General features: G+C 44.8%; 2 protein-coding genes across 2 annotated transcripts; one reads left to right on the top strand and one right to left on the bottom strand.

Moving 5' to 3' along the window:
* The first annotated feature begins 166 nt into the window (after nt 1-166).
* coq6 (coenzyme Q6 monooxygenase) lies at nt 167-9,712 on the top strand. Its single transcript, XM_062397324.1, has 12 exons — nt 167-550; nt 1,154-1,288; nt 2,803-2,861; nt 4,724-4,850; nt 5,999-6,129; nt 6,223-6,330; nt 7,099-7,161; nt 7,256-7,363; nt 8,020-8,222; nt 8,423-8,538; nt 8,871-9,037; nt 9,579-9,712. Exons 1-12 carry the CDS (start codon nt 346-348, stop codon nt 9,606-9,608), a joined length of 1,452 nt encoding a protein of 483 aa, XP_062253308.1. The 5' UTR covers nt 167-345; the 3' UTR covers nt 9,609-9,712.
* A 352-nt stretch (nt 9,713-10,064) lies between these two features.
* On the bottom strand, nt 10,065-17,073 carry entpd5a (ectonucleoside triphosphate diphosphohydrolase 5a). The gene is made up of 13 exons (XM_062397323.1): nt 16,419-17,073; nt 15,991-16,070; nt 15,548-15,691; nt 15,073-15,148; nt 14,563-14,598; nt 14,065-14,153; nt 13,905-13,984; nt 13,732-13,793; nt 13,531-13,632; nt 12,683-12,826; nt 12,511-12,567; nt 11,583-11,698; nt 10,065-11,425 (listed from the first exon to the last, which is right to left on the bottom strand). The coding sequence occupies exons 1-13, from the start codon at nt 17,044-17,046 to the stop codon at nt 11,342-11,344; spliced, it is 1,698 nt and encodes a 565-aa protein (XP_062253307.1). The 5' UTR covers nt 17,047-17,073; the 3' UTR covers nt 10,065-11,341.
* Nucleotides 17,074-21,269: the final 4,196 nt, after the last annotated feature.

Here is a 21,269-nt window from a genome sequence, read left to right as displayed (position 1 = left end):
GTCTGCTGCTGACGTAAAGTCGACACAGTCTCAATTTAACAAACCTTGGTATCACTGACAGTCGGTGGAGCTGGGCCGTCAGTAGCGGCAGCATCAGCACCGTCTGTGGACACAAGCGGAAGAGCCCCGGCCGCGTCAAAGCGTGCCCGGCGATTGGCCATAAACCCGGAAGCGCTCAACCCCTCTGGAGCGAATGTCAACACAACATGGCTGGAGCTCACAGCTGCTCGTGTTAGGACACATCCAAGGGGAAACGTCTGTGTGGCTCTCACGCTCTGCAGCTGGACTTTATCCAAAACTGTTTATTACTCGGATTGTCTCATATGAAGACAGCGTGAAGATCGGATGATGCACAAGCTCACAAAGGCGGCGCTGGCCTTTCACGGACTCGGTCGGTGCTTTGTCGCCGAGAGACAAGTATCTGCTATAAACATCTGCAGAAGAGGATTAGTGTGTGCACAACACGGGGACGATCCTGGCGAGAATGAGGTGTATGATGTTATCATATCCGGGGGAGGGATGGTTGGATCTGCAATGGCATGTTCCCTGGGTGAGTGGTGTCGGTGGCCACATGTCAGTGTGTGACAGCTATTACTGACCTGTCCGCATCAGAAATAGCTGGCACTCAAATGGAAACATGTCACTCTGAAGTGTATTTTAATTATACTCTCAATTATGTGGTAAAACGCCTAAATTAAACATTTATAGCCATACCATAATAATCAAGGCTTCTCTGGTTACACTACTGAGAGTCATTGTTACATATGTGCTGTGTTTTCTCTTAGGGCGTATGATATGATATGATAAAATAATAAGATAGTTCTTTAATAGTCCCGTTTTGGGGAAATGTACAGTGTTGAAGCAGCAAAAGGGGAACTAGTGAAATAAACACCCAGTAAAGGTTACAAATAGGGGAAAACATGCAATATAAACACATGGGACAATAAAAGATAGAAATATGTACAATGTAAACTAAATATAAACAGTAAAACGATATTGTACAAATATGAAATTGTATAGATAGAAAATTATTATGCACAGTTAAGTCAGTTGAACATAAAGTGGTTGTAGAATCCGACAGCAGCAGGAGGGATCGAACCTGCGATACCTCTCCTGTCCTACCTCTCCTGATACAAAATTCCACTATCGACAGGTATGGATCCCAACCTGGAGGGCAAGAAGATTCTGCTGCTTGAAGCAGGCAACAAGAAAGTGATGGACAAGGTTCCAGACAGCTACAGTACCAGAGTCAGCTCCATCAGTCCTGGCTCTACCGCCCTCCTCAGCGGTACAGCCACACACTCTTACATCATTGTTGTCAAGATTTGTTGTGTTTGTGTCGGTTGCAAAGACAGAAAATGAATCAAAAGGTTATTTCTGTGGTGAATAGCTTCCTCCCTGTGAAAGTGGTGCTACACTAGTAAATGGGTCCCACAAGGTAAGCCAGGGATCAGACAGTGTCCAGTGACCCAGGCTAAATGGGGATCATATCTGAACTCAGTTGTTCTCCTTGTGATAGGTCATGTGCAATTTCTCCTGGCACTATTTTTATTAGTAGAGGAATTAAAGAAACAAATCGATAGACTAATGAAGCCAGGAGAAGGGAGAGTCGAGCATTACAGGTTGTGAAACATTAGCCGACTTGTGAGTGAACAACTTTTTTTGTCCTAAACTACAATTTCTCTATTTAACATAGTTGAGAATGAATCTCAGTTCAGACTTAAGACTTAAATTACAGAAATCTAACAATGTCAAAAAAAGTGATCCAAGAAAATCACTTTGTCTCATCCTTCCTCCGCTTTTGTGGAAAAAAACAAACAAACAAAAAGAAACATAACCTCCTTGGCAGAGGTAAATATGAAAATCTTGAAAGTGACAGAACATATCAAATCAATTTGCACTTTTTACCATATTATCTGCTCAGAGACTTACACTGATTTGACATTGAAAAGTAATTTGAGAATTACACAGTAACTCCGTCATGCAGAGTGGCAGAGTTTACGTAAAACACTGCATTGGCTCTTATGTCATTGCGTATAAAGATATACAGTAAACTTCTCCCATGTTTATGGAGCCCCACTAACCTCCTTCATAAAATAAAACTTGGCATTCATACTAACTTTACGTGGAGCTTTAAATTGCTTTTAAAATGATTTACAGCTCCACTACCACGTTATATAATGCAGGCTAAGGTTCTAGCAAAATGAACAAAAACAAACAGACAGTGAGAGATCGATGAATGATTTTTAACTGTAAATTCATTACTTTATAGTCAAATCAATGGTTAAGTTTAACACACGTTAGTGTCGTCTTTAAATACTTATTATAATTATAATGTTTATTTAATGGGTGGACCAGTGCAGCTCCGACTCGACCCTGATTGACCCACAGTATATCCTTTTTCTTTCTGCCAAGGAGGTTATGTTTTCAACCCCTGTCTGTTTGTCGGTCTGGTGGTTTGTTTGTTCTTGGTCTAACCCTTACCCTTGGTGGAAGGATGGGACATGGGCCAAGATAGAACCCATCCAATTTGGATGTGGTTCTGGACAAAAGCAAGGGTCCAGGATTTTTTTAACACGTTGTTTAATATTGCAGAAATTTTTTACAGATTTTCCCAGGAAAAAATTCATAGATCTTGATGAAAAGAACTCATAATCATAGAAAGGGAACTGATAGCTATACATTTCTAGATTTCATTTGTTTTGATACGTCTGTTTTTCTACTTAGATTCATTTTATTTGTAAGACACTGGCCTGACATACCATTTGTAAAGTGATTGTTTTGAAACTTGTGTACACACAGGGATTGGAGCATGGGATCACATTTCACAGATGAGATGCAAGCCGTATAAAAGAATGCAGGTAGGTTGATCTTCAGGATTCTCCAGTTGTTTTTTTCTTATCTGTACAGTCCAGCACAGTAATTAACGTTTTACTGCCATGTCAAAAGTTCAGACAAGTGTCATTTCAAGCAAAACAAAAATAACTACAACCCACTGTGACACTGAACATCTCCCAGAAACCTCCTGTTACTCAACTTCTCAGCATACGTCCTCCACACTTTCTGATTTACAGGCCCACTGTATGTATTTCTGTCATCCATCAATCTTAGTACCATGCAATTTGTGGAGAGTAAAATCTGTTACACTCAGCCTCTACCCAGTCATTCATCTTAATTATCAAGTAACAGAATACTGTATCACATTATAATGTATATGGTATATAATTGTTCACATAAAAATGGCAAACAGTGGTTGCGTGTAACATGCATTTTGTTCATCCCTTTGTGTGCTTCACGTCTTCTTTTGTTATCTCTGTAGGCTCGGTGGCGCGCTGGGTGCCAAAGAACACAAAGTGTGTTTTTAAAAAAAAAAGAAAAAGAAAGGCATGGCTCGTTCAGAGCACTGAAAGCCTCCATGAGTATGCAAAACTTTATTTATTAAAGCCATCTTTTCTATGAAGAATAAATCGTTTCCACTTTCCTCAAATTGGTACTCGCTTCCCAACGTCTTCTAATTACGAAGATTCATGTGAACAACGGGAAGAAGATGAAAGATTAGGAGAGCGGTTGTTTTCTGCGAAGTGAACCGGCTTTACGGCTGTGGGTGCAGGCTCAGGCCCTCTTGTAAGATGTGGTTGGTGTGTACCAAACACCCGACCGCAGGGTTTCTCTCTGGGCCTAAGATGTCATCATGCAGTGCCTTACAGTGATTATGGTAGTGTACCTCTCCCATTATACCTTTCCCTCTGCCACCGCCATTTTGGCTTGTTTGCCCTTGAATCTCAGTCGAATACATCTCAGCCAGAGAGCCACAGTTAGTACTGCAGGTCCGCTGTAAATAACATTCTTTCCATGTTATAAAATACTCTTCCACCTTAAATGTCCTGTAAGCATTGAGGGTTCAGATTAAAAACAGAGGGAAAATTCAGTTTTTTTTGCCTTCAAGGTTACAAGGCCTTTTTTACCTACATTTTTATCCATAAACTGGCAAGGAAGAGTATTGTTAAAATCTCGCACAGAAAGCAGCAACTCGTTCTGCCCGAGAGCTGCAACATCTCACCCTGCACTAAACAAAACCAAGGCAAATTTCTGGGCTGGTCTCAGTAGATGTTTCTTCCCAACCACTTATCACAAGTTGCAAACCCCAGTGCCATTAGTGGTTTGCTGGAGGGTATATCCCCCTACTTTATGGCGAGTTGGAAAAAAGTAGTGCAGCAGCATGTTACTGCAGAATGATGGGTTCTGTCACCATAGTTACAACCTTGCAGTGGATTAACCTTGTACAAACGCTTTTCCAACCACCCCCCATGTTTAACTTTCACTGCTTTCAGGTTTGGAATTAGAGCAGCCCGAAACCATATCTCATTCTGGTTGTGGATAAATATTGACCTACTCTGTAATGTTCACAAACATGTCATTTGTTACTTGTGTTCCCAAGATAATGTTTGCGAAAATCCACATCACACAATTGCATTAGGTCCTCCAGCTTAAAGTGCGGCGTTGGGACCGCTGAAATCATCGGTCCCAACTAGAGGGGTGCCGGTGACCCTGATGCCTCTGGGGTTGATGGGTGCAGGCCATGCCAACCTCTCACAGAAGCTAGCAACTTTGATGTGTTCAGCTCAACTTAGCAGCACTTCTCTGCCCGGGCTATATATAAGGAAAGGAGATGCATTTAAGGATAGACTTGAAGACCACAGGCTTAATGGGGTCTCTCATTTAGGTTTGGGATGCCTGCTCGGATGCCCTGATCACGTTCGATAAGGAGAACCTGCAGGACGAGATGGCGTACATCGTGGAGAACGACATCGTTGTGGCCGCGCTCACGAAACAGCTGGACAGTCTGTCCGGTAAGCACTGATGGTTAAAACATGGAGCCCCACACACAGTAGCAGCGCTCTGCATGGCCTCTTGATTCCTGTTCCATCTGCCTAATGTCCTAATAGAGGCTGACTCTGGCAGCTAATGTCACTGCATTTATTCCATCCTGCTCCGCAGGTTTTGTTTATTTGTACTCGGCCCCGGGGACTGCTTTTTAAAGTCTTGGAGCCATCCGTGTTTTTCCTGCAGTTTAACTCAAAACCTCACATTTTGGGCGCTGCAGAGCCCCGGCACCCTGTGTGGACACGTGAAGTGGTCCAGTGACCTATTTCAAAGCTGCCATGTGCTCCAGAGCTTCGCCACTTCTGTAGACACCTAAAGCTCCGGCAGTGTACGGTGCTGCATCGCTGCCGACATTACATCAACTTTTGTGAGGTTTCTCAAATAAAACTTTAGCGACGCAATGTGCGAGGATGTTAAAGTGGCATATTTATAAACAGCTTTTAACGTTTGCACCAAGTAATGGATGTGTGGTTACGGCACGTTTCTCCCTCATGTGCCTCCCATTCGCCCGCTTCTCTTCTCTCATTTCTCAAGATGCCTTACATGAAACGGCTACTGAATTATGCTCCCCACCAGCTGTATTTAATGTAAACCCAAGTTCTCCAATCAATGAAAATCCATATTTGACGTGAGTGTTCGGGCACCAGTAGCCACGGGCCAACGTAGCTCAGGATCCTTTCATTTTTCAACATGACAGCTGCTGATATTTCAGGCATATGGGGCGTTTGAGTGCACAATCCAACAAGCTGGCAGCGTGTGCAAAGCGTGGCGTGGTGTGCTTGTAGATAAACACTATTAGTCAGTGCAATGTGGCAGCCCAAGGCCATTAAGAAGATTGTCAGATGTGAAATTCGGTAGCTACCATGAACCAGCGAGGCAAACCAGTGGTGTTTTATGAGGTGCTTTATAGATCTTCCGCTGTTGCTGCAAGCAAACCATTGATTTATTTAAAAAATAAACTGACTTGGTGTGATGACACATACAGGGGACCAAATGTAGTCCCTTTGTTGCGTTGGGAGAGTCAGCAGCTACCATTTTATTTTAAGGAACACTGGTTTATTTCATTTTCTGACCTCTTTGTATTGACCAGATTTATGTCCCTGTTGTTGGTCAGATAATGTGCAAGTGAAGTACAGGTCCAAGGTGGTGAAGTACAAGTGGCCCATGCCACAGCCGGCGGCAGAGTCCATCCCATGGGTCCAGGTGAAGTTGGCCAATGGAGAGACTCTTCAGGCCAAGCTGCTGGTCAGTGTGACTCCATCACATAAATTTGACCGCGTCTTCTTTCCTTCCTTTCTTTTCTTTTTACTCTTTTCCTGTTACTCATCTGTTTTTCAGATCGGTGCCGATGGGCCAAACTCAATGGTGAGGAAGGAATTAGGGATTCCTACAGTCAAGTGGAACTATGACCAGTCTGCTGTTGTTGCTGTGCTGCACCTATCAGAAGTGAGTATTTAATTTATTACTCTGCCAAGGAGGTTATGTTACCATTGGTGTTTGTTTGGTAATTTGTTAGCTAGCAGGATTGCCTAAGGAAGAATTCAATACGTTTTGGAGGGGATCAGGATAACATGTGCCAAGTGCCCCTCTAGATTGTATTAACCTTTATTTATTTATAAAGACAGATGCAAAACACTGAGATTAGAGCACAGCAATATTCCAATGCCGTGTGGCATTTGTAGCAACTGCTAATTTCCAATGCCTGTTCCCAGAAAGAAAGAAGGAATAACAAACATTAAACATGAGAATGATTATAATGATTATAACATTAGACTATACCTTTTTTATGACCTTATGCAGCTGTACAATGAGCCACAATGAGTTCACATATGTATAATTACTCATCGTGAAACAAACACATATCCATACACAACCATGCACATGCACATGGTGTGTACATAAATACATGCACACCTTCCTCTGCCCCAGTCCCTACACATGACCGCCAGATTGATTCGTTTTGCAGAGTTCCCATTCAACACAGTGTGTTTCTCAATACTTTTTTATAATGTTTATAATTTGTGCAAGTATTTATCCTTTTTTTTATTATGATAATTATTGTAATGTCACGTCTGTCAGCATGCAGAGAACAATACACCCATGCTGTAGCAACCTTAATATTATCTTGTTTTTATGTGCGACATAAGTCAAATATAGCTACGCGACACAATGCCACACAATGTGACTGTAATATTTCATATTCGTGTTTGACAGCCTACAGAGAACAATGTCGCCTGGCAGAGGTTCCTCCCGACAGGACCCATCGCAATGTTACCGGTAATGTATAATCCACACCAGTAGATACTTGTAGCGGGATGTCTGTCTGTCTCCTAAGCATTTAATGGAGCTCCCGTGTCTGTGCTGTGTGCAGCTGTCGGACACAGAGAGCTCCCTGGTGTGGTCGACCAGCCATCGCCTCGCCGAGGAGCTGCTAGCGCTGGATGAGGAGAGCTTCGTCGACGAAATAAACTCGGCCTTTGTGAGTCTCGCTCTGATCAATCGAACGGCTGATGTTGTATTCACACTCAGATTCTACATGAGTCACACGGCTCTTGCAATATTTCTGTGTTTGTGGGCACTGTGTTGCAGGGGTCGAAAGTCACGTGTGGACCTGTTTTTCAGTGACTCACACAAACAACGTTGTCATTGTTTTTGTCCAGAGTTTACACAATTCTAATATTTCACTGCGGGAGTGACCTACCCATCCATTTTTTCATGTTTGGAGAAACTCCTTTTTCCCAAGCTGGCTATTTTTACTGGGCCTGCTGATGGACGGGGTCACCACGGTTGAGTCACGTTTGGTTTCAGCCCTGGTCTGCTAATTAAACCTGTGGTCACCCAGTGTCGACCATTACTGCATGGAATGTTTTTCAAACAGAGCTAATTCAACTGCATAGCCTGGCCGGCATCTTCTTTTAATTAGCCCAGCTCCCGAGGCCCTGCCAAACCAGTTAGTTAGGGAGGGGAACAAAAAGCACTTTCGCTGCAGTCGCGCTTTGCTCCTATGTCAGCTAATTTCTTTGTCCACTTAAAGGGATAATGTCTGTTTTCTCTCTCTCTCCCTCTCTCTCTCCTGACCACTTCTTATTCTCTGTGAAAATGTCTCGTCTTGCCTGCCTGCGTGTGCACGGACAGTGGAGTAATGAGAACCAGTCGGAGCTGATCGAGACAGCGGGCTCTCTGTTCCGAGGGGCCCTGTCCGCCATCATGCCGTCTGCAGGTTCACCTCGACAGCTCCCTCCGAGTGTGGCAGGGATCGGCCCCAAGAGCCGTGTCATGTTCCCCCTGGGCATGGGCCACGCGTCAGAGTACATAAGGCACCGAGTGGCTCTGATTGGGTAAGAAAGTGTAGAAAGTAATGGAACGATTTTGCGAGATGAGAGATTTTTTTTTTTCAAGTACAAAAAACCTTCACAGATCTTCACACTTTATTTGATCTCTGGCTTCACATGTGAGGGAATGACTCTAGATTTTCATAAAAATTGCATGACACACTCTGAAGTTGTTTGGATAGTGGAGGATATGTTTGTCTTTGCAGGGATGCAGCCCATCGTGTCCATCCCCTGGCGGGTCAGGGAGCCAACCTGGGCTTTGGGGATGTGGCTTGCCTCACGCGGCTCTTGAGCCAGGCGGCCTTTAACGGGAAGGACCTGGGTCAGTGAGAACTCTAAACAGACACAAGCCGTGCAACTATAGCGCAGTGGTTTTCCCCTAAGTTCTTTTCCATTGCCCAGCCGAAGTACATGCTGTTGACGTGAATTATAAAAAGCCTCTGCTTTTCCGGCAACATTTATTTGATGTATTTCTGCTCACTCTGCCAGGAACAGTGTATAAGTTTTCATTTTCATAAAAATGAAAATCCCGTTATGAGATTGTGTTTGTTTTTCCTTCTATTAAATGTTCTGGAGTGAAAATAGCACCAGGACTTAATGTAGAAACCATGCGACAAGTTTTTAATCCCAAGTCTTTTTTGTTTTTTTGCGCAGGAGCGATCCAGCACTTGTTAGAGTATGAAACCGAGCGGCAGCGACACAACCTGCCCATGATGGCCGCGATCAACCTCATGAAGCACCTCTACTCCACTAACTCTGCCCCCGCGGTCCTCCTACGCACCTTCGGTCTGCAGGCCACCAACATGCTTCCATCTCTAAAGGCAAGCTCCCCTTCTTTTAGCCTCTACCGCCGAACATGTCCTCTGATACATCCCAATGAACCTCACCGTCACCCAGATAATATCCACCACCCGTCAGACCTAAGCCCCGCCTCCACTCGGACCACGCCCTTCACCCTCTTTTCTGATTACACGGAGCTTTACTTTAGCGGTGTCTATAATTTCCAGGGTTTTTGAACCTACTACTATGGCATCTAAGTTTAGCCCCAAATTTAGTGTTACCAAAAGTGTGTGGGTGGGGTGCAGGGCTGGCCCTGGGGCAGCGGACAGCGGTGTTGGCTTGTGTTTTCACACCCCTTTTATTACCGACCGCTCATGTGAAATGGCTTTATTCCCTACTAAGTGATTCAGACCAACACAACTGTAACTGGCTGTAAAGTCACTTCACCATGGAGGCGCAAAGTGAAACGTGACATCTTTTCCATATTAAACGATGGTGACCTCACCTTACAGGTCTTGTGTCGAGGAGGTTTAGTGAGAAGGTTACAGAGTTTTTGAGTTGGTGTCTCTTTTGCCTTTGCAGGAGCAGATCATGGCCTTTGCAAGCAAGTAACCCTGGTGTTTGGCGCCAAGGTTACAGAGGAAGTTCATGGATCCCTGAAGAGTGTGAGCTGTAAAAATTGTGTTTGTAAAATAATAAAGATATGTTTCACGATATATTATATATTTTTTGGCTTATTGCATAATTTGATGCATATAAATCTAGTTCGCAACAGATATAGTGCTATAATTTGCAGCTGTCCAGACTTTATTGTTAAGTTTATGGATTATATTAATATTCCTCAGTAGTTTGCGGATACAATTGGACCCGAGTTCTGAACTACCCAAGAAGTGTAGCACCTTATTTTTACGATGGAGGAAATTGGACTTCACAATCATGTATATAATATATAAATATATCATTTGTTAGGTTTAAAAATGATAAAACATGAGCATATCGATACACAAATCACATTTTTTATGTTTTTATTAAAACATACATGAATATTATGAACGTATTCCACTGGACTTCGTAAAAACACCAATTTACATATTGTCAGTCATCAGGTTATTCATACTGATGGTCATCAAGGCATCTCTGAACGACTGTGCAGTATAACGTTTTTTGTTGCAATGTAAAAGCAGTTCTTGTCAGAGTATTTCACTAATATTAAAGTTTATATACGTATATACAACAGCAGTTATTGAACGCGTTGGGTACTGAAGAGACAGCGAAGGCATTTGGCTTAGAGAGCAGTTACACAGAAAGTCCAAGAGTTAATAGTTTGATGAGGATAATTAAAATACATTAGATAGACTTTCAGTTAATTAAATATTTATACAGTTCACACGAATATATACAGTATGACTGGTGAAGGAGTCATGGGTTTCAAACGTTATTTTTGTTTTTTTACATAATGTCTGTTTACCATTTTTGTCGTATTCAATAACTGTAAATTACGTCGTTGATGAAAGGTTTTCCCTCCACGCGTTTAAAATACAGTTCAGTCCTGGGGCCCCTGCAATTTAGCCGTGCTTGATGAGGCCTCTCGCCCCGCTAGACAAAACAAACGATAATGGCTGAAATAGAGGCATTAACCTCATACTTGTAGAAAGCTATAACAACACAGTCTGTGAGAGGCATCTCCCCTGCAGCGCTCTCTTCGCCTCCCCCCCTCAGTCAGGAGGAACACGTACAACCATTCAGTCGACACCAAAGCATCTGAGCACGTCTTCGAAGAGAAGCAGCTCAAAATCCAATGATGCTCAACTCGTCAAAGGCCCGGGGCCAGTCAGATCATCTACTGCTACTATAAAATCAGATTGATTTACAGGCATAACTTTGGTTGCACTTGCAGCCACTAGTCTCCTAAAGGTATTTTGCACTGTTCTGTACAGTTCACTCCAAGGCCACAGTCAGCACCCAGACACCATGACTGCAGGTGTGGCTTCTAGAATACCCTGTGCGCATTTTACAGGTAGTTGAGAAAGACATTTCAGATCAGACACCCATTGGGAATCAAACATGTAAACGTTTTACAAAAATAAATTCCGCCCACCAGTTGTGAGCTCAACATACAGTAGAAACAGCTGGCCTTATAAAAATATAGTGATTTCTCTCAACAGTTCTCGGGACGTTCGCTGGGATGCTGAGGTTTGAGGAATCGAGGAGGTGGGTGAGGAGGCGTGGCGGGACTTGGGTGGGTCTGTGGGGGGGGGTTTAATTGAGGTTATGTCAGAGGAAGGGACGCCCTACAGTGACGGACTGTCCTTCTCAGTGCCGGCTGCAGTGACAGCGAGCTGTCCTTAGTGGATGTTGAGGTTCCTGAAGTAGTCGAATGTTGCACCCAGGGCCCAGCTGGTCTCTACGTTGTTCACCTTCTTGGCGAGCTGTCGAAAAGAGGAAGAGGAGAATCTCCGTCAGAATCACAGAGCAGCATGTAGAAGTCTTGTGAAACCCTAACAGAATATGGTTCGCTTGTCAATAAATGTCTTTCTCCGACCCCCACATCCACTGTTCCCAACGACCCAGCATTGTTTTCCTCACCTGCAGCACAGTGTTGTCCTTGAAGCCAAATCCCTCCTTTAGCAGACAAGTGATATATGTCATATCCATGCAGAGGAAGGGGCTGATCGCACGGTATTTGGTCATTTTGTTGCACACTGCAAACACAAGAAGCCACAGCTTTCAGACATGACAATAACACAGGTTTCACATACATCTGACAAAAAAAGGAGCATTTGTGGCATCATATAATGACAGTCACATGTATTTCTAACCCCTGTGCTACGTGATTAGAAGACCTTTCTGTTTTTGTTTTGGCTGCATAAACAGGGAGGTGCGAGCAGAGTGGCTGAGGGTCAGCACAAGGCTGCGGGTGGGCGGGGGTCTTAAACAGGCTGGTACACAGCGTATGTGTCAGGCCGCAGGTGGTGTGTGGCTGTCAGGTGCCCTCCTGCCCGGGCCAGACAGACATCGTCAGCTCGGCTGCCAGCCTCAGCCAGACTCGCTCCTCCAGACCATGTGACAGGGTTCTCACAACACAAACAGCCATAAATAACACATCGACTCGCTCGGTACTCTGCTCGCTATAAATCTGCTCCTCCACGGACACTACAGTCACAAACCTGAGCCTGATCAGCATGCCCTGTATCTGTTAGACATGCTAAAAAAATGTATAGTCATGTTAACATGTATTTACCCTGTAATAAAATACCTCTGTCTTTTAATCCATCTCCATAACACATTTTAGCAAATAATCGGTTACATTTGACTATTGTAATAAATTCTATTTTGGCAGGATAAGCTGTGCCAATTTGGCGCCATTGTACCAAATGTTTTGGGCGCAAACAAGCTGTATAGGGCATAGTCTGTTTGGGTGGTTGGGTGACTGATGGATATATTTAACTTCTCAGATTGTCGGTTTCATACACAAGTCGATTCAACCCTGGAGAACATAACAAGCAACTCTTACCTTCCTTGGCTCTCTTCTTAAAATCCCTCACTTCAAGCGAACCACCTCGACTGGCATCTTTGCAGAAAGGAAAACAAACATGCAATTTGAGTACTGATTTTGTGCAAAGCATGATAATTAGTATGACAGATGGTGGCGCTGGAAGGTGACGCCTTGGTCTGTGCCCACTCACCAATGAGGCCAGATTCCACAGCTCTGTCGAAGTAGTAGGAGAAAGCGTAGAAGACGCTGCTGCCCTTCACCTCATACGGCTGGTGCACTACTCCCTTGATGACTTTCATCACCTCATAGTAGCACAGCTTATATCCTGCGTAGCCTGGAAGACAAGATAGAAGATGTAGTTTTACTTTACTATAAGTTGACTAAATGAAACATGGAGGAGACAGTCAGTTTAAGGTGCCTTGAAGCAGCAATGGATGGAATGCAACTGGGAGAGGCCGGAGCCTCAGTTTGAGGTCAGCCACGGGTTGTAGCCGTGGGTTCACCAGATAATTTACCAGGGAAGCCCCAGAAGGACGAGTTTCCCACAGCCCCATGGGTATGGTTGGCACTGATGTGCCGGCAAAACCATGTGCTGACAAGAGCGACAGTTAGCACGTCCCTGTTGAGCTGACTATTTTTACCACATAATTGTGAGTGGTCCAGATCAAGCCGCTCGTTACACAAAAAAAATAACAACTCTGGGACAAGCCCAGCATCTTTGGGCCACTTGACTGTGGTATGGGAGTGACTGCCTTATTTGTGAACTCAACTGACAGTTTTCTCTTGTTTAAATACAAGGTTCAGCGCAATATAATTGTTCAAGAGGGAAGAAGATGGAGACAGAGAGACAGAGGGAGAGAGAATGACATAACATGCGTTTGGCGCCAAGGTTACAGAAGCTTTAGCAGGAAAGTGTTCTCGTGTGAGAATGTGTTGTAATATACTCTATTGTGTTCCACAGTCGAGAAAGGAATGCACGGATCGCTGGAACCGAGGCTCTGGGAAGGCATTCAAAACCTCAGAGGGCTTTTATCTTACCGTCTGGAATCCCGCTCACTTTGTAGGTGTCTCCTCCAAAATGCACATCTTCTCTGAACTTTTTCGGCAGGCAGGAACTGGTGAAGACTCTCCAGTCCAGACCTGGGAACACAAAAAAAGGAATCGTTCGTCATCTTCCACCGACTACATTTATTAAAATGGGGCAAACAGAGAGGCAATGAAAGGTTCTAGAAACCCTACCGTCAGCTCCTAGTGCTCCAAGAGTCGCTAGTCGAGCCGCATACAGGCCATTCCCAAGGTAACTGTGAGGGTGACACACACTTATTGTAAGTTTGGGACCGAATGCTAATAAATTAAGTTTCATGAGCAATACCAAACCTATGAGAATAAAGCGTCTTCTGGGGGTTATTGACCTGTGTGTGTAGACTTGATACGTGTTGTTGAACAGGTTGAATCTGGCAATGTAACTGGTTGGTGCAGACTGGACCGTTTTCTGTTGGATAGACAAAATAAGCTTAGTCATGTTTATTGGTTTGAACGTTTTGAAAGAGACACACGAAATAGGCTATTCACCCTTGATTTGGGAAGGAATGTGATTTGTGTCGATCCTCCACCCAAATCCAGAATCCCCACTGTCCTCCTTGTGTTGGAGTACAAGTGTCCTGTAGGAAATAAGCACAAAGTCCAACTCAGCACTCTTGAAGAAGGAAACTTCCTCATCAGCACAACAAACAGGAGAAACAGTGCGGTCTTGTGTCTTTATCTCTAAATTTAGTATTTGTTCCTTTGTTGACAACCACCGGGGCCAGGATGATGCACGATCACATAGCGTCAGTGCCCAACCAAGAGGGAAAACACCTTATTGGTTTGTCGTGTAAAATAGACTTGATGGAACCGATGGAAAAAAAAAAATGTGTGTTTGTGACCTGAGTGGGGCCAGTGACTCAAACTCATAAACCTCAGACAGGAGACAAGAGTCTTTCACTGCCGGACCTCTGTGTACACTGCAGCCTCAGGCATGAGCCTCCTAACCACTAACACTGCCATAGCGAAACACAAGCAATGTCTTACCTGTGAGGAAGTTCACCGTGACCCAGGCAAGGATTCCTAAAAGGGCACATGGGGGGAAGAGTTTGCATTAGTACAGACCAGAGAAGGGATCACGGCTCCCACAAAATAAACAGGGGATGAGTTATAGTCATATTCTTCATTAGGCGCGACGTTAAAAGTTACAGAGTCTGTCCATCAGCGTGTGGGCTCACGGACCAACCCAGATAATTACAATTGTCTCAGATGTCAAGTTATTGCACTCGTAAAGTGAGGATAATGAACGGCACATAGTGTGTGATGAAACGTAACACAAGTGTCTAAATGAGTGATGTGGAGGATCACGCTAAATTATTGGGTGTGGGACTCACGCTGGCCATATTTAGGGAGCTGGTAAAATGAATTAGGAGAGCAGAGAAGTGTTTGATACATGTTCTTAAAGCACCTGATCAGACAATATCACCTGTGTCAAAGAAAATACAAATGTTTTATGTGGAGTGCAAATTGCTGAGGGAGCATTTAAAGAAAACCCACCTTCGTTTGTTCCGTTCATGATGGAAACACTGTTGCCTGGCACGTAGAAGGGAGACTCTTCGAACACCTCTTGTACCTGTGGAATGCATATCCTCCCTTTTAGAATGATCTACTAAAAAACAACTACACCTAACCACATAGTCAAATACAGCCCCATTGTTGGGATACAGACTCTCCAGACTGTGGAAGACAAGATGTCTTTTAGATTGACAGATAACTCAGCCACAAGCTTGGCTGGAACAGTAGCCTGGATTTAATACTTTAAATGACAAATATGGTTACTCCACACAACCCCATAACAGATGTTTTTTTGCAACATGATAGCCACCAAATGGGCAAAGACGAGCTGCCTTTTTTTGCAGTGACACTTGTAAGCACTTAGTGGTTTCTCATCCCCGCTCCCTGGCGGGACGGGTGGTGTCTGTGCCAAACTGTCTGAGGGCAGAGGAGGAAAAAAACCTAAAATGGTCCTCACCTCCTTCAGAAGAGCTTTGGCCTTTTCCTCAGGCAGCAGGCGAAGACCCGCCGTGGCCTTCAGCACCACCGGGGTCCTCCTCCATTCGTCCTCCGGCACCGTCTTCTTGGCGATCTTCAGCAGCTGACGGACGGTGTTGCCACCCTGAAGAAAAAGATGGCAATCAGGTACAGGCAGCAAGACAAAAAATCTCACAGGCAAACTAAATATTTCATAACTAAACTAAGACATTTAACATTTGGTGATTAAGTCAATACAGCAGACAGGAGTGGGCAGTAGTGGCAGTATCACCAGGAGTGTAATTTTCTAATTACACCATGTTTACTTTATAGGAGCCCAACCCCAAGATAAAAAAACCTCAGTGGTTTAGTGGTTTGCAGACGGCGAACAACTCCCTAATATGATAATTACTATTAAGTGCTGGTGCAAACACAGGTACGTACCTCCTCAGGGTTGTCCTTATAGGCAGAGAGTCCAGGCTTCACAGCGTTGTACAGTTCATTGTCAAGAACTGGCAGCTCCACTTAAAACAAAAGAGAGATGGATCATAAACCAGAGGGGTCACAGTGAAGGATCAGGGATCTGTAATTCATGTAATTGCATAGATTTTCTTCCTGGTATTTAGACTGTAGCACTTGACTTACATCCTGGTTGAGTTTCAGAGGTTTGCTTCCTACACAGTCAGAGTCAGACACAGGCAAATTAAAGGTCTTTTCAGAAGCTGTATCACCCTGAGCACTTTGCCAATGTCCCTACACCACAAAGGGATTGACCTAGACGGAGTGGGAGCCAGCAGCATGTGCATGTGCAGAGGGAGGGAGGGAGAGAGGCATTCACTCATTCAGGGAGAGGGAGAGAGAGGTGCACTCACCTGGGTCCTTCTGGATGAACTTGTAGATGTGGATCCTGGTGCCTGTGCTCCCGGCGTCGAACATGATCCCGTAGAACACCCGGCTCAGGTTCACGGGGGAGGAGGCTTCGATCACTGACTGGTACACCTCGGGTCGGTGATAGGGCTCGGGCGCCGGGTGCACGACCTCGGGCACCGGGTGGAGAGCCTCTGGCATCGGCGGGATGACCTCGGGCGCCGGGTGGAAGACCTCGGGGATGTGCGGGTAAGTGGGCACGCCCGGCTGCGGGGCCGCGGGCGCCGGGTCGGCCGCCTCGGGCAGAAGGTTCTCCGTGTTGGCGGAGTGCTCCCGGTAGCGGTAGAAGTAGGGGGAGTAGCGGTGGTGCCGGTAGTAGGTCGCCTCCGCCGCGAGGATCCCGGCCAGGAGCCACGTGCATACAGCGAGGAGCAATCTCGGAGTGGACATCGTCTTTTCCTTTTTTTGTCTCAGCCGGAGAGAGGAGAAGAAGATGAAGAAGAAGAAAAAGAAGCAGAGGAGGAGGAGAAGAAGCCTGGGTGGATGCTGGGGTGAGAGGCCCTGCACACAGAGAGAGAGAGAGAGAGAGAGGGAGCAGAGGAGATGGAGAGAGGCAGAGTGGATGCGATGCATTCACAGGACTGTCCGGTCATCTGTTTACACTATATAAAGACATAAGGGCCTGGCGAGGGGCCACACCGGGAGCAGCCATCCACCAATCCTGTGCAGGTCCATCCCAGCTCCATCAGCCGAGCCCCCTCCTGGGAGCTGAGCCGGAGCAGCACTACCTGCCCACCAGCACCAGAGTAGGAGGAGGAGGAGGAGGAGGAAGAGGAGGATTATTTTGGGATTTTACCCTCCTCAATCTTCAATGTTTTGCTCTGGAGCCAAGAAATCCCTGCAGGAGAGGAGAAGGGGGTTTATGGAGGAGTACAAATGAATGGTTGACGGTGAGGAAGTTTGAAAGAAATGGTCCTAAAATACCATTTATGGGAGTTTTTAAAAACTTGTACTGACTTGTTTCCAGCTCTCTGACTCAAAGGACTCAAAACCGGCTCCTGCTCAAATTAAGAGTTGAGTCGTTTCAGCTTTGAAATTGATTATTACTGCTGTTTCAAAATCAGAAACATAAATATTTACTAATATCTAGTAACGTTTACCATGTTAATTATGCTATTCAAATATTTTAGGGCCCTCAATCAAAGGCCATTTCCAAATAAAATCCTTTATTTATGTCTGAAAAAACGTGACTCATTCTCCATTGCTTGGATTGCTTCACGGTGCACCACCTCGACTGAATCATGCTTGGTCGCTTGAATGAATCATGGACGTATATATCTATATATAAAAAAAGAGTTCCCCTCAACCTCCGCTCCACGATCCTGCAATAATCACCACGTTAAATGCACAGCAGCAGTTTCAGCAACCGTAAAAAAATGCAAATGTGACCTGCACTCCAGCTGGCATAAAAGAGAAGAATGTTAGCAATCATCTCACTCCCACTCATCCCTGTGTTCACCACAGGCTTTCCAAGGGAAAAATAGTTGGGCAAGCGAGGCACGTTTCACGAGAGAATGCATGAAAAGCATGAGTGGCTGTTTCTCTGGTGGGTGGGTGGCACAGCATCATAAGCTCATACTGTAGTGTATCAGCTGATGCTCCTGTTAAGTCCAGAGTCAAGTTATTTTCTGTGACTGATGCAGGTCACAGAGGCATCAGCGGCAGGGGTACATCCTCAGAGACTCTGCATGAGCTGAGATTTTTATACTAGCTTGTGATATTTGTATATCAACAGCAAGATGACGGAGATCAGAAGCAGTAGGCCCTGGTAGCCTGAAGCATCGGTGAGGAGCTGACCCTGCCCCAGCCCTGCCTCTAACATGTGCTTACACCAGACTGCTTGACCTCGGGCAGAGAGCGACCCGAGGCACAAACCGAGCTGTCAGGCAGTCACCCCGGCCGGAGAGGGTAAGGGGAGGGCAGAGGTCCTGCCCATGGGCATGGGAGAGTGCAGGAAGTCCACAGAGAGGACAATGTGGGGAGGGAGGGGCTTGGCACCGGCATTCACCCATCATGCCACTCCACTCCCGGGACACTCGACAGTGCAAAGTACTGTTCCAACACTGTAATTTGGACTAAAAATATTTGACTTTCTTTCCTCCTTCCTTTTTCTAAATACTGTGGCCATTTCTTTCCAATCCTGTGGTTCCAGAGAATGGTCGCTCGCCCCTATCAAAGCGTACAAGGCCAGGACCTCTCAGTGACTACAGGCCGTTGACATCTATGGGTTGCATGTTAACAGTGGGATACCATGACTAACATAGAATTCTGGGAAAAAAAACACCCTCTTAGCAATTGTCCAGTCCAGAGTTTGGTCAATTTTGAAATAGTTTTTCTTGATGTTAAAGGGGACATGTTACGCCCATTTTACCACAGTTGATATGGTTCCTTGGGGTCTTAATGAAATGTCTGTAACATATTTTGGTCAAAAAAACACAAGGATCATTTAAAACAGCACCTTTTTACCCTGTCCAAATCAGCCCTCCTCAGATTGACCTGTTTTGAGTGCCCCGCCCCCCTCACCCCCGGTGAGCCTGGCTGCGAGAGCTCCAAAACGCAGCCCCGCAGTGGGAGTAGTGGGAGCAATGGGAGCTTGAGCTGGCGCAGCAGCAGCATCCTTCCACACTGTTGAGTCAACGTCTAGTGGTGTCCCGGGGGACCCTTGTTTATGCGGCCACTTAACTGTCTGACGGGCTCCATATCTAGCGTTAGCTCACGAGCTAAACGGGCCGGTGGAGCCCAGCCAGCGTTAGCTCGCTCGTCCAAGGCCATGTTGGGAGACTCCCAAATGGGTATGGTGTGACTATGACGTTTATTTCGGTTGTAATCCCATTCGACGGACTCTAGCGTGTCGTTTCTGACATTGAGGAACCACAACAAATCGTGGAAGTTGTTTTTTTCCAGAGTTTTTGGGACGGTAGACATGCCAGATACCCAAATTAACGTGTAGAATCACTACAAAAGGGGAATTTTCATAATATGTCCCATTTAATGTTCAGACACCCCCTGTGGTTAATGCAGTAATTAATATGGATTATCCATATTGAGTGTTTGGACAGCTGCACCTCAGGGCATTTGGTGCATGAGTCATGTTTTAGACTGAAACCTACACCTCCTTAATTGTTTCATTTAAATATGATGCAATAGGATCTCCAAGAACAAGCTGATGCAAAAACATATAACAACGACAAACCTCTGAAAAAACTAAATGTTGCCAAATCGTGTTTGGGGGACATTCAAATGTGTGCTGCTGCCTTTTTACATCATATGTAAGCTGTCCCTCTAAAACATGACTCAGCACTTTACAAACACGATGTCTGAAACAAGAAGTAGACGCAATACATGGTTTGGTGTTTTGTTTCAAGTTAACTGAAACCGTAAAGCATGAAAAGGGACCCCAGCTTTGTAATCTACACCGTGCAATATATCATTAATATGCTGCAATGTTGCCCTCAGGAATGCCATGTTTGTGGGTGTCCTGCCCCAAAAAGGCCATTGAAGAGACCCAAACCTTGTCATTACAATTCCAATGATAATGACAGCTTTGAAAGGCGCGGGGTTATTTCAGTTTTCTCTTCTCACTGTCATAGTAATTACCTTTAAATTTAGTCTTCAAACTCTGTTCATGATGCCAGCGCAGAGAGCGCCCCTATACGCTTCGGCCTACAGAAGCCACACCCAACACTTTTCCAATGGCCACTTTTTCGTTTGCGGAATAATCAAATAATTAACGCCAATCGGACTCTGCTCCCCTGCGGAGAGCTGAACGAGATGCCGGGAAGAATTCTGCATCTTCGGGCCTAAATTATAACATGTGCTTACTTTACATTGTTTCTGTTGGACGGGCTTCTTCGAAAAATGTAAGCCAACTGCATCTGCGTTGATCTTAGTGGTTTTCCCATAACTACAGCGAAAAAATAAATGTGGAGATGGCAGCGACTAACACGCAGTTCTTTTCAGGACAACACGGGACAATGCTGCCGACGGGGGCCAAACATATCTCATGTCATCATGTGGGAGGAGATCATGTGCAAACAGATCATGTTTGATAGAGCTCGGCATGAGAAGGCTGTAATTACAAGACAAGAGACAAATACAGCCAATCTGTGGCAGGATAGGGGTTGTCGAGCAGAACAGGTCTGTATGTTATGATCTGGTGCAGTGGTGGATTGATTAAAAAACAAAACTGCAACCTATCCTTAACGGTGTGCACCCTTGATACCTTGACTCGTGTTGACTTATATTTTATTGAAGATTTCTATACTTCTTCAGCTCTTATTTATATATTATTATATAGTTACATTATTTACTTTATTTCTTCATATTCGTTTATAAGTCTGTTGTTCTTGCACGTTGATAATACATTTCTTGAAACTGGAATCTTGACAAAAAGGGTGTCTATGTAAACGCGTTCTGCTGGTCGCAGGTTTTCAGTGCCATGTTTTTCTAAATTATAGTTGTAAAAATGTTTGGTTCGCAGGTTTTCAAATGTTGGGATTTTCTGCTTGTTCGTGTTTCATATGCTTGTAATTGACGCAACAAATTTGGATGTTTTGTGGATTTTTACTTGGACCACAACTCGCGCCTTCTTATAATTTATATACAGAATGCGCCCTGTCCTCTCTCGATCTCGGACCCTGTGTTTCACAAAACCCAAACCTCTAACAAGCTCTAGGTTTCCAATTGCGCGTAAGCCCTCCTGTGACTTCTGGGCAAGTTTTATTTCACCCACATAATTTCAAATCCAGAAATGGCCTGGGGTTGAAGCATTTAAATATCGTAGGTTTTGTTAAAAA

Source organism: Platichthys flesus, chromosome 10 (genome assembly GCF_949316205.1).
Source record: "Platichthys flesus chromosome 10, fPlaFle2.1, whole genome shotgun sequence".
NCBI classification, from domain to species: Eukaryota; Metazoa; Chordata; class Actinopteri; order Pleuronectiformes; family Pleuronectidae; genus Platichthys; species Platichthys flesus.
This window is presented reverse-complemented; position numbering and strand designations above follow the sequence as displayed.

Bases quoted from the DNA above. Each gene is read 5' to 3' on its own strand.
- coq6 (XM_062397324.1), top strand. From the start codon at position 346: ATGATGCACAAGCTCACAAAGGCGGCGCTGGCCTTTCACGGACTCGGT. The intron at 6,331-7,098 runs GTGAGTATTTAA...CGTGTTTGACAG, and splicing joins CTGTGCTGCACCTATCAGAA to CCTACAGAGAACAATGTCGC. The intron at 7,162-7,255 runs GTAATGTATAAT...TGCTGTGTGCAG, and splicing joins GACCCATCGCAATGTTACCG to CTGTCGGACACAGAGAGCTC.
- entpd5a (XM_062397323.1), bottom strand. From the start codon at position 17,046: ATGCATCGCATCCACTCTGCCTCTCTCCATCTCCTCTGCTCCCTCTCT. The intron at 15,149-15,547 runs GTGAGGACCATT...TGCATTCCACAG, and splicing joins CCAAAGCTCTTCTGAAGGAG to GTACAAGAGGTGTTCGAAGA. The intron at 14,154-14,562 runs GTAAGACATTGC...TATTTCCTACAG, and splicing joins CACGGTGAACTTCCTCACAG to GACACTTGTACTCCAACACA.